Source organism: Egretta garzetta, unplaced genomic scaffold (assembly GCF_000687185.1).
Source record: "Egretta garzetta isolate BGI_Z169 unplaced genomic scaffold, ASM68718v1 scaffold112, whole genome shotgun sequence".
Taxonomy (NCBI): Eukaryota; Metazoa; Chordata; class Aves; order Pelecaniformes; family Ardeidae; genus Egretta; species Egretta garzetta.
Genome location: NW_009258884.1, coordinates 1,006,464 through 1,018,018, shown reverse-complemented (window position 1 = coordinate 1,018,018; position 11,555 = coordinate 1,006,464). Strand labels below are relative to the sequence as shown.

Sequence of the window (11,555 nt, the reverse complement as noted above, 5' to 3'; positions counted from 1 at the left end):
GATCCAGGGGCAGCGGCTCCCGCCTCAGCCAGGCACGCCAGAAGGCGCGTGCCTTCACTTCGCCAAACCACAAATTTCACAGAAAGATTTCAAAAACGTTCTCCTGCAAAGCTCAAGGGTGTCAGGACCCCAGTTTGGCTCAGGCTGGTGTAACCACATGGCTTCGGCTAGGGACCAGGATCCCAACCACCCTGAGCACCGATCCCGGGTTTCGTATGGGCTATTCCCTAACAGCATGTCTAATTAGCTCCACTTACTTACAGCCCATTAATCACGTTAAAGAGTTTGCTTCAACATATGAGCTTCCTTCATCGCATTATGAGTTTGTTCACGAACTTTGGAAGGAATCCAGACGGTTTCTTCCAAGGGCGAGGTGCAGGGCACTCTGCGGCGTTTGCACCACAGGTGGTAGTTGACAGACCCGGAGTTTTGCAGTTTTGGAAGAAAACGAGCCATATTTTTTTTTTTTTTTTTTTTTTTTTTTTTTTAACTGAAACTTTATAATGGGCTTTAAACACCTTGCTTTAAATTCTTCAAACCTTGCGGGTTGTATTGACTGCGATGGTGCCATACTCACATCCTTCCCTGTTCAGACCTACAGTGCTGGTTCTGAGATGCAAAATTTGGGGGATGCTCTTTAATATAAGCTCTTACTGCAAGTTCGTATGTACTCCTGAGACAGGATAGATAGAGAAAAAAGTTATTTTGCTCCGCAAACTGCAGCGTAAACTGAGCCATCATAGGGTACTGGATTTCATGATGAATTAAAAAAACCCGATGCATGCCCACAAAAAGCAATTCTCCTCTCGTATGTCCACAGAACAGTTCCACCACTTGTAAAACGCTGCAGCAATGTGGATTTGGGTATGCTGTGTCAAAATAAATTAGATAGGCGTGTAAGTCCAACATTCAGGCAGCCAAACAAATGGTAACAGAGAAGACGCAGCAGACTGGCACGGACTGGAATTGCGCGCTGCAAACACAGTAAGCCCCATCCTGCATCCCCACAGCCTGGACTCCAGCAGCACATTTATCAGGGAAGGAAGTTTGCAGTATTGCCTAGCCTGACAAAATAACCTGGGCAGTGACGAATATTTGTTTATTTTCAATATTGATGATTCTCCCTTGAAAACCCGACTGTTGTGTTAGTCTCCTAAAGAATAAATTTACCCTTCTGTCACTGTGCTACGTGCTTTATAGTAATAAACCTGAGAAAAAAGTAGAGAACGGGCTTTGATTTGGTAAATCATGTGAAAGTCGAGCCTGAAGCTGCGCCTAGATTTAACATAGAGCTAAACCTTTCAGCCAGGTCAAAGACAGGAGGAGAAGCTGGGACGAACTCCCCAGGGTTGGGAATACCTTTCCTCCTGGTGCTGCAGAGGCAGAGCCGCACCGTTTCATGCTCGCTGCTGCTGGCCTGCAGTCAGTGACTCCTTTCTGGCACTGACTGACAAATCCACCGGTTTTTCTTCAGGCCAGCCTGTATCTTAAGTGGACGTGACTGGAGGCCTCATGAATTTGGGTCCCTGGGGTGTACACAGACCATGCTATACCTCTGTCGGAAGAACCCACATCAGCAGCACGGCTGCAGACGCCGTCCTCAGCCCGGAGGGAACGGGCAGAGAACACAAGGGGAGCTGTCTCCTGGGCTTCAGCACACTTAACGCCCGTGGCACAGGAACAGGGGCCAGCCAGGGAAATTGTCTTCCACAGATAAACTTCAGAAACCATCCTGTCGCTCAGACTGTAAAGGCTCGGTCCCCTATTATAGCTTCATTTTCAATATTATGCCTAGAAATGACCAAAATGCATTTGAAAGCTTAAGAAAAGTACTTGTTGAAGGAATCCATAAATCAGAGGATTCACTGATTACAGTATTTTTGGAGGGAAAGATTTCCAGCCTGGGCTGGTGATTCCCGCATGTCCAGTTTGAGTGGAACATCGTCAGAGATATTTGTCTCTTGGAGGCACAGTTTCATAAATCACAATACTGGCTTTTTTTTTTTTTTTTTTTTTTTTTTTGAGAATGCAATGTGAAGCTCCAGCACATGCTCAGAAACTATACTCCAAATGTAAATATTGTAGCTGCTGGAAAACAAAGCTTTGCAAGCAGAAGAGGTCACTGACCACTAACATTTTGTGAGTAGACCTTCATTTTTTTTTTATTCAGTGCGAGTTTGACAGAAACTGAAACAGCAAAAACATCTTTTTGCATCTTTGCCAATTTACGCCTTCTTTGGAATTAAATGTGTATCTGGGCTGACAGCTTATGTACAGCAGACTCCACTTAAGATAGACATGGGTCGTCTGGATAATTGGATAACAAGGAGAAAAGCTGGTTTCCCAATCAAGTCAACTAGCTGGATGACTGGAGTTATCATTTAGGTCACAAGGAAAGTAGATTTTTGGGGGGGTCATTTTCCAGACCTGGTTCTTCTCCCACCCACTGTCCGACAGCCCTTGGCAACAAGTCGGAGTCAGAGGTGGGAAAGACCCATCAGGCCACCTAATTCCCCCTCCTTGCAAATGCCAGATTACTCCTCATGTTTTTAGTATCCTCCAGTTCGATGTTCCCTGTATAACCAATCTTTGGGTCATTTTTGCCTTTGCCAGGACCACCGAACCCGTGAGGCGTTGCTCACCCTGCTTTGCAACGCAACGGGGTAGGTCAGAAACACAGACGCTGCGGGTATCTACTCCCCAACGCCGCCTGCGTACCATGAGCACGCGTTTCCTCGGCACTACCGCAGCGTATCAGCCCTGATTACTATATAAATCTACGTGTCAGCTATGTCCTAACAGTTAAGGCATTAAAAGAATCTATTTATCTCTTGCCATTAAGTGCATGTCAGGACCAGTTGAGCACTTGATAAAGTCTCCCTGTCCACCCTATTGCCCGTTTTGCCTTTGTCCACACAGTGGACCCGAGCGCTGCACACGCACATATCTTCACGTTCAGAGGTAGAATTTTTCATTAATTCATGTTTCAGCTCAAATAAGACTTTGCACGTTTCATTAAACCTCTGCAAAACATATTTAAGGACTGAAGAGAATCCAAGGAGCACAAACAGGGGTTAAAGGCATGCACAACATAAAGGCATGCATAGGTTAAAATAAGTCATTTTAGGATTATTAGGGGGAGGTTTAGAACTTCCATAATTTTGAGTCCAATGCAGAAATATAAACACTATCTTTGGAACCAGTACCGATACATAAATCAACTACCACCAAGCGCATTTACAGTGCCCTTCTCTGCCGAACTCTTTGCTATCATTTCACTGAGGCGAGTGGGCAGAAGAGAATCCAAGCAAGGAAGAACCGGGCCAGAAAACTTAATGTTTTTCAAAGATAATTTGGTTCAGCCTCGTTTTGTTAAGACGTAAGTGGTTTTGGGGGAAGTGAAAACCATCCTACTTGTTACGAGCCGACAAAGACACCACTTCTTTGAAGCGAGGGTAATGTACCTCCAAACTTGTCTTCCCCCATTTATTAACCAGCAGACAGATGCTGGCACTTCCCCGTGCTCCGCAGCCTGCCGAACGGCTGGCAGCCTGCCCTCTTTTTTGTGAGCGCAGCCACGCGTGGTGTAGTCGGCGTTGGTCGACTCCCTAGGCAAGCGCAGTTTTCCAGGTATCATCTGAGCAGGAGAGGACTTTTTATGGCCATCTGGTAAGAAGAACAGCTCAAGAGCTGTTAGGGGATGGAAGTGGAAAGGGCACGGGAGTTCACAGCCTTATCACCAGGTTTTCTCTGCTGCACTGAGTCACCACATGCCCAGATCCTGAGAATAAAGTGTGTTAGTGATAGAGAGAATCCCACGACAGGCAGGAAAACGCAGAGCGGAATGACAGCGAGAGGAGGGTACGGGGTGGGGTGAGTTGGGTCAATGCTCGTGTTACTCACTACTGCCGCTTACATTTGCGATGGCACCTATCTTACACTCGTTATGAAGATTTATGTGTCTGGCGGAAAAGCAGGGAGAAATCTCTTTGGCTGAATTTTAGCTCAGTGATGGCACCTCTATAAACGGTTCCTTTCTGTCTTTACACCTGCGGTACCGTGAGCCTAATCTTGTGCTTGAGAAGCTGGCACACACTGCGATCAGCTGGGTTTGGTGAAAATGGAAGGAAAATACAGACTGCTGCCTCTGACAAAGGTCTTGGGTTTACAATATAATGTAATGTCAAGTCTGCGGGGCAGTCAGTCACCCTAACTTGGCACGTCTAGATGGCTTCAGCTTTCAGAGGAGGTATTCCCCTAACGTACACAGCCTGAGGGGAGCTGACCTGTTATCGGAAGTGGATACCATCCCAAGGTTCACTCTGATCACCGTACGGGTCAGTAAGTGATGAAATACGTGCCTTTGTCCATTTTCACACATCCTGTTTTTCCACTTTCACAGCCCTTTGCAGACACGAGCCGATTAAACTCTGCGCCAGCAATGTGAGGCATCTCCGTCCTCGCTGCAGTGATAGGGCACTGGAGTCACGGGCACGTTGAGTGCCTCATCCAAGGCTACAAGCTGGTGAGAATTTGCACCAGATCTGTAACTGAGACCCATACCTGGTGTCCAACCAACTCTTCCTGTTAAAACCAAATCTTAAACCATCCCTTGACTCCATCTTTTTCAAGCTGGAAATCAGAGGAAAGACAGTTTGAAAGGTGACATGTTGGGCTATGAAGGGTGCGTCTGCACCACTCAACAGCTTGGTTATTGCTCTTTGTACCTACACACAGGGACTTCTGCTTCTGCTTCTTTGTGGCTGCCTCCTCCAGACCGTGGGAGGTGGCAGCCGTTTGGTGACCTGCCGTGGGCTGCACGCTCAGTAACGACCCAACCTGAAAAACAGGGGGATGAACCCTGATGGGAGAGCCCCCAAGGCTTCTCCAGCTGGAGCAGTGCAGAGCCCGGAGAGCTCAGAGCAGCACGAGGCCCTCAGCAATAGGTGAGGGCAAGAGCAAAGAGGCTTCTGCTCTGCGCAGCCTTCCTGTAGCGTCCATGGGTTGGCACGTCCACGCGTTTCTGCTAGAGCTTGTCCTCTTTTTTTTCCTTCCCAGGCAAGTTGCCAGAAGGGTGACAAGCGAGCTGGCAGCTGATGTTAGAAGCCACCATCACTATTAGCTGCTGGTCACAACACAAACGGCGCATGGACCAAAGATGGGCCCGGTCCTTTTACTAGAGGGCGTTTTTTAAAACAAGTCAAAATTAATGGAGACAATGAAACCGCAATAACTGCGCTTGAACGTTTCTGAGCATCTCCTACCACCGGGCCCCTTCTGAGCAGCGTAATCTCTGACGTGCCATTCCATTTACTTAAACAGATGATATAATTTATCAATATAATGGACACTGATGAAGATGGATTAATTTGGATTACAGAACCAGCGCTTCGCAGTGGCTCTATTCAGGACACAAAATGAGGATGTGCGTGATTATGACATTGTTCGGAGCAGGGTGGGCAAGGGCAGCGATCTGCACAGAGACTCAGATGCTCCTGTGCTGGCAGGGGATGGAGGAGAGCCCTTGTCACAGCTATACGCTAAGCACCGGTATTTTATTTCAAGTTACTTTGGGCTTCTCAGACTACGTTTATGTGATCTACCAATATTTTTTTTTTTATAAGTGACTTATCTCCCACTGAGATCCCCATAAAAGTTAATTAATCAGAGAGGTAGCGTACAGAGAAAAGGAAAAGCAAAACTTAAAAAAAAAAAAAATAAATAAAAATCACCATTGGGTGAGATGTACGTGATCTCTGATCACACCTCTTCTTTGTACCTGTTCCTGATCCCACTATGTCCCTGCTGGGAGACTCGCACATCGCATCGGCCAGGCGCTCCCGGAGGCCCTCCTCGGTGTGCTCCATGGAAGACATGTGACGGAGACCAAAGTTCTCAGGCCAGCTCCCACACACCTCCAGCAAGGTCACGCTCCGGTCGAAGGCACCTTCAACAAACAAACGGGAGATGTTTGGGAGACCCTGGGACCAAACTACTTCCATACGTATTATTTATCGCATTGGAAAGAAAGAAGCCCTTGCATTTGGAGTTCCTGAAAAGCTCATTTTAGCACATTGGTTAAGACGTTGGCGTTAATAGCACAGCAGGAGCAAGCAGAGCCCTAACCACCGAACAGCTCTGACCAAGCAGCTGTAAGCAAAAAGGTTAAATCAAAAATACAGACCCCATTCCGGTCTCACATTAGAGAGAGTCAGGAAACCAGCGTAACGGCACCGATGGAAATGACAACAGAATCGGGAACTGCGATGTTAAAAACCGCATACATGTTGTTAAGTACACGTCAGACAGCTAGAAATTATTTTGGAGGTTGATTTGCCTTTCACTGGGCTGCTGTTGAGCGCTCTTCCCCCTTCCCGTCTTGGGCAATGGAAACAGCCATTTCATCTTAGCTAAGGGGCGCAAATTTTAGCCAATATCCCTTTCTTGCTCTGGAGCAGAAAAGTGCAACAGCGAGGCAGCCTGATGGGGAAAGGACGGGGTGCGTTCTGCGGCGGGTCTGTAGTACGGCTGCTGAAGGAAGAGCCAGCCCTTCTTCCAGCCCAGGCTGTCGGCGCTATTCCCTGCGCCCGCACTGTGAAATTTTAGGTCAAACGCGAGCTAACAGAGACTCTTTCATCAGCAGGGCTTGCGTGAAGATGTCGGCTTTTGTGCCGGAGCCCACATACCTACAAAGGATACTTAAAATAATTCCTTAACCTGCAGTCACTACCTCATTCACAACGGGGTACGATGTTCTGCTGAACGCAAAGATTAGACTCTGAATTCAAGATCGCTTCAAAGTCCAAATTAAAATGATTCTGCTTTATTATACAGCAAGTCTTCTGCAAAGGCGTACTTAAATCATTCCCACTTGGAACGAGATTACAGTTCTGCTTTGTTGCTTCAAGCACACACTATTTACTCACCTATTAGGTAACCGAATATGCAGCATTTATTGTGCCTGCTTTCTGCAAGCCGACTGAGGGGAAAAAATGCAAATGCCAATGTTTCTCAAAGTTAAAAGTACATGAAACACGTCCTTGTTATCAGGCCTTTGGTTTTCCCCTTTGATCAGCCGTCAGAAACTATCTACACTTGTAGTCTGTGACTGTACAGCTTCACAGCACACCCCCTGCCACTGACAGGTGGTAATAGAAAGGGTGAGAGACCAAGCCCCGCGGCAGGCGTCCCTTCCTCTGATAACGTCCAAAGTACCGGGTGATAACCGTTAGTAAACACTCGGGCAGCCGGTTAATCCATACATCAGCAAAGAGGGGCAGATAATTTTGAACTCTAATGGCATGGACAAAAGCACCAGGGCTGGCATTCAGGGATTTATATGGGCTGCAATGGTGACTTCTGGCTCCTGAATTTCATCGGCGCGCACAACTTTGATTTATCTCTTTGCCTGGCTGCAGGGTAGATTCCTGGCACTAGAAAACCATCAACGCTAAAATGGACCTCTACAAAACGGGACCGTGGCTCTTATGTGATACATGCACTTGAACTCTGGATGAATCCCAGTTTAAACTGAGAGGAGGAATGACCAAATATTTCAACTTTTAATGGGTCTTTGGATTTATAAGGTTGCTCCAGTCTACTAATTTGTTTTAAAGCAAGGGCTCTTGAAGCTTGTTGAGAAAATGCAGTGAGGAGGCAAAGCGGTTTTGATGAGGTTTAGGTCTCTGCAACATTTCCATAGTGTCAGCTATCCTAACTGCAGGAGGGAAAGCAAAATTTGGGCTTTTTTGGAAGCTTCCTTTTCCAAGTCATCCTTCTGTGGTTTCATGCCACGCTGAGGCCCCCACTCCGTATACACTCCAAGACCCCACCGATTTCAGTGGGTTTCGATCGGGCTGTTCATGTACCTGGAGAGCTATCGTGGAACGAGGGGGGGGGGGCTTTTAAATCTGCATCCCAAACCGCCAGGGTGGCAGCGGGGAGGTGGCGAGGTCCCGCGGGTTTGCAGGGTTGTGCCAGAGATGCTGATGAGAAATGTCTTCTTCACTAGTGCCTGCCCTTATTCTGAAAGTGAGAAATGGGAGCATTTCTGCTCCTATAAGCAGACATATGAATAATAAGGCAAATGGCTTTTGAAGCTCTGCCAAGATGCCTGCATACGTGTACGGGGAGAAACTTCGGAGAGCGCTCGTCTCCGGCTTCTGAGATACTTGAGGGAGAGCAAAGGAGACAAGTGCAGCGTTACCCCTGCAATCAGGGCCAAGAGCTGCCAAAACTTCTTAGCAGCAACGTGTGAGGTTGCAAGTGTTAATGCAAACGCAGGTTCGAGGGATTAACTGCACAGAAAGTTTGCTTGTAAAAAACCGTAAGGCTGGTGAAGCTCTAGTTTTATCTTTCCTCCCTTTTCACTCCTTCTCCGTGTCAGGAGTGCACATCTGGCAACATGATTCACGGCCAGGCCTCCGGCTGTGATTCACCAGCCGTCGTTGCGACCCCGGCCACCAGCGTCCCCCGCGGGTGATGGCCCGGCCCGTGGGCGGCAGGGGCAGAGGAGGTCTGCGCGCCGGCGTCTGCTCTGTGTCGCAGTGGAGTCCGCAAATCCCTCCTTTTTTTTTTCCCAATATACACACAGATAAAATGGGTTCCACCTAAAGCTGATCACGCAGATGTGCGATCGAGGTCACTCGGGGCGTGGGGGTAGAAAATGGGACCTTGCTTGAACGGGCAGGTCCTTTCCTACCATAAAGCCCTGGCTCTGTCCCTCTCTGATGCAAAACAAAACTGTTTCAGGAAAAACAAGATCGATTGTCATGGACCTTCCTGTTCTTCTTACCGTGGCATCCACGGACAGCACACGTATCAAAGTAAAAGAATTTTTTTCAAGGCAGAATTAAGTCCTGGGTATTTTTATGCCTTGGACAATTCTTCTCTTCTCCCTGGTAATGGATGACAGGATGAGGGGAAATGGTCTGAAGTTGCACCAGGGCAGGTTTAGGCTGGACGTTAGGAAAAATTTCTTCACAGAAAGGGTTGTCAGGCTCTGGAAGGGGCTGCCCGGGGAGGTGGTCGAGTCCCCATCCCTGGAGGGATTTAAAAGACGGGTAGATGAGGTGCTTAGGGACAGGGTTTAGTGGTGGGATGGCAGGGTTAGGGGAACGGTTGGACTCGATGATCTTTAAGGGGTTTTCCAACCTAAATTATTCTATGATTCTGCAAAGCGCATGAGATGGTAGATGGGCTGGTGGCTCCCCAGGCGCCTACGTACATCGCTACCAGCGGCACATGAGCTAGCGGCGTTAAACTTACCCCGACAGCAGCCAACCATATCTTTGCTATTGAGTAAATCGTAATCTCTTTCTGGCCGCCTTGCTCCCCCCTCTCCAATCCTAGCATCTCCGTTGATAACGTATCACATTCCCCATCGTCGGCCAGAGGGAAGTTTACAAATAAACCTCAGTGGAGTGTCCTGCTCTCAAAATCCCCCAAACCCGCAGCCAGAATGCAACTGCAGAACCAGCGCGGCTGAGGAAGCTCCTGCTGATTCAAGGGATGACCGGAGGGCTGAGAGAAGGCAGAGTTAGCCCCGTGCCTTTCCTGACAAACCGCTGAAATCCTCCTGACAGCCACCGGTATCAGGCCTTGACGTGTGAAGCCCAGCCTTCCTCCTGTCCCCTGGACCTGATACAGCTTTGGTGGTGGAAGAGCTTCCACCGAAAAGGAGCAATGCATTTAGGAACGGTTCCAGAAAGAAGCAAATCAGGTATTAGTTTAGCCAAGCAATTACTAGTGAAGTCCTGGTGAAGCCTCATTAAATCACCGAAAAAGATCCCATTGACTTAAATCTGTGTCAATATTTCATGCTATCGCGTGGTGCTTTCAAGCTAGCGGAACATTTACTCCTTCCCTTATTTACTGAAGATGAAACCGAGTGGAAATTAAGACCATCAGCCTCCTTTGTACGATGCCCAAGCACCATTCCAGACCCACGGCACTGCAAATAGAAAACAACCTCAGATCAAACCAAATGGAACAAAGCAGAAACCTTGGCTCTCACATCTCGGTCGAGAGGGCTTTGTTTTGCAATTCCAGCGCGTTTTGCTTTACACTGCCCCAAACACTCCAAGCTAATTCTGCTCCCCACGCAGGATTTTCCTATTAAAACTTTAATTTTCTCCTGATACTCATCTCCCGCTTCTGCCCTTCCACTGACATTTGCCTCCCGACGAGCACCGCCCTTCACTCGCGCCGCCGGTGGACGGAGCAGGATCAGGCCCCCTGTCTTTCTGCTTAACGTTTCTCGCATTTTATTAATGGCAAAGGCCTCTCTCATTACTCATACCAAATTATCTTACTTAGAAGCGCAGGATTTGTCTTTTGCATTGCAATTGTTTCAAGGCTTTTAATATAAAAGGAAAATAAATTTTACAGAAAGAAAAAAAAGCCCCGAACTTTGGAAATGTCCTTTCATTTCACAGTTAGCCCTACCAACCAAGACCAAGAAAACCAGAGAAGCTTATTTTCTTCTCTGAAAAATCTAGTAGTAAAAAGTATTTTTACAAAATATTTTAATGCTTCTAGTGTGTTATTTTTCTAAGTCAAAATAGCTAAGCTAAATCTTTCACCATAGCCCTTTAATTCGAAAGCCAGGGGAAATTTTTTTCATTAAACCTCTGGACGGCTTTGTTTAAAATATGAAATCAAGTAGCTCCATTTCCTGTCTTCTAAGGAACAGTAAATCAAAAAGAGTACGTTCTCCAAAAATACAGTAATGGTTCTATTAAGGAGCTTGACAGTTTTGAGCCTCACCTTGCATATTGCAACATACGTGTGAGCAAAAATAACAGAGTAAATAGGAGAGGAAATGACCTGCCAATTTTAACCGATAAAAGATGCATCCTCCTAGTGAAAGGGATGGGGGTTTGACCCCCAGGGATGGCAGACCCTGGGGCGCAACCGAGAAGGTCTCGGAGGGAGACGAGGGGCTGCCCATCACCAAGCCCCGGCCTTTTCTGGCCCCTTCAGAAGCAGGAGCGGACTTTGAAGGGAGCCCTGATCCGCTGGGCACTGGACGCATCGGTAACCGCAGCGGGAGCATGACAGCGCTGCCCAGAAAAGCCTCGGCCGGGAGCGAGAAACCCATGGGCGTGTGAGGAACCAGTGCATGGAAATTCCTTGCCCAAAGTAGTGAGTCAAATTGTAACATACCCCGTTTAAATATTAATGGTTGAACTTTCCTACAGGGTTTGCCAATTCCCTTCCATGCCATAACTTTGTTACTCCGGGGGGAACGCCACAAAGCAGCAGCTCTCCGTACTCGAAGGGGGACTTGTGCAAATGCCTTATTTAAGCGCGGAGGAGGCGGAATCTCCCCGACCTGCCCCATAGCCGACTTTTGAACGCGTGCCCGTGCTCGGCAGCAGGCGCTGCTGATCCCCTCCCGTGCCCAGCTCGCATGCTGCCTTCCCGCTCTCCCCCGGCACGCGCACGGCGCCTTACGTGCGGCAGGCTTTGCAACAGCTCGCCTCCGCTGTTAAATCGAGGGGTGAGCGTTAATGATTGCCTCTGGAAACGGCGGCAGGAGCGACGGGCTTTGC

The 11,555-nt window shown here is 48.0% G+C and overlaps 1 protein-coding gene across 3 annotated transcripts in view; it reads right to left on the bottom strand.

Moving 5' to 3' along the window:
• Positions 1–11,555, bottom strand: part of BCAS3 (BCAS3 microtubule associated cell migration factor) — a 384,390-nt gene that overhangs the window by 18,701 nt on the left and 354,134 nt on the right. For all 3 annotated transcript variants that reach the window (XM_035889526.1, XM_009633926.2, XM_035889530.1), the window contains one exon: positions 5,780–5,947. In XM_035889526.1, the coding sequence (XP_035745419.1) occupies positions 5,780–5,947 (168 nt within the window). The remainder of the gene's footprint in view (positions 1–5,779; positions 5,948–11,555) is intronic.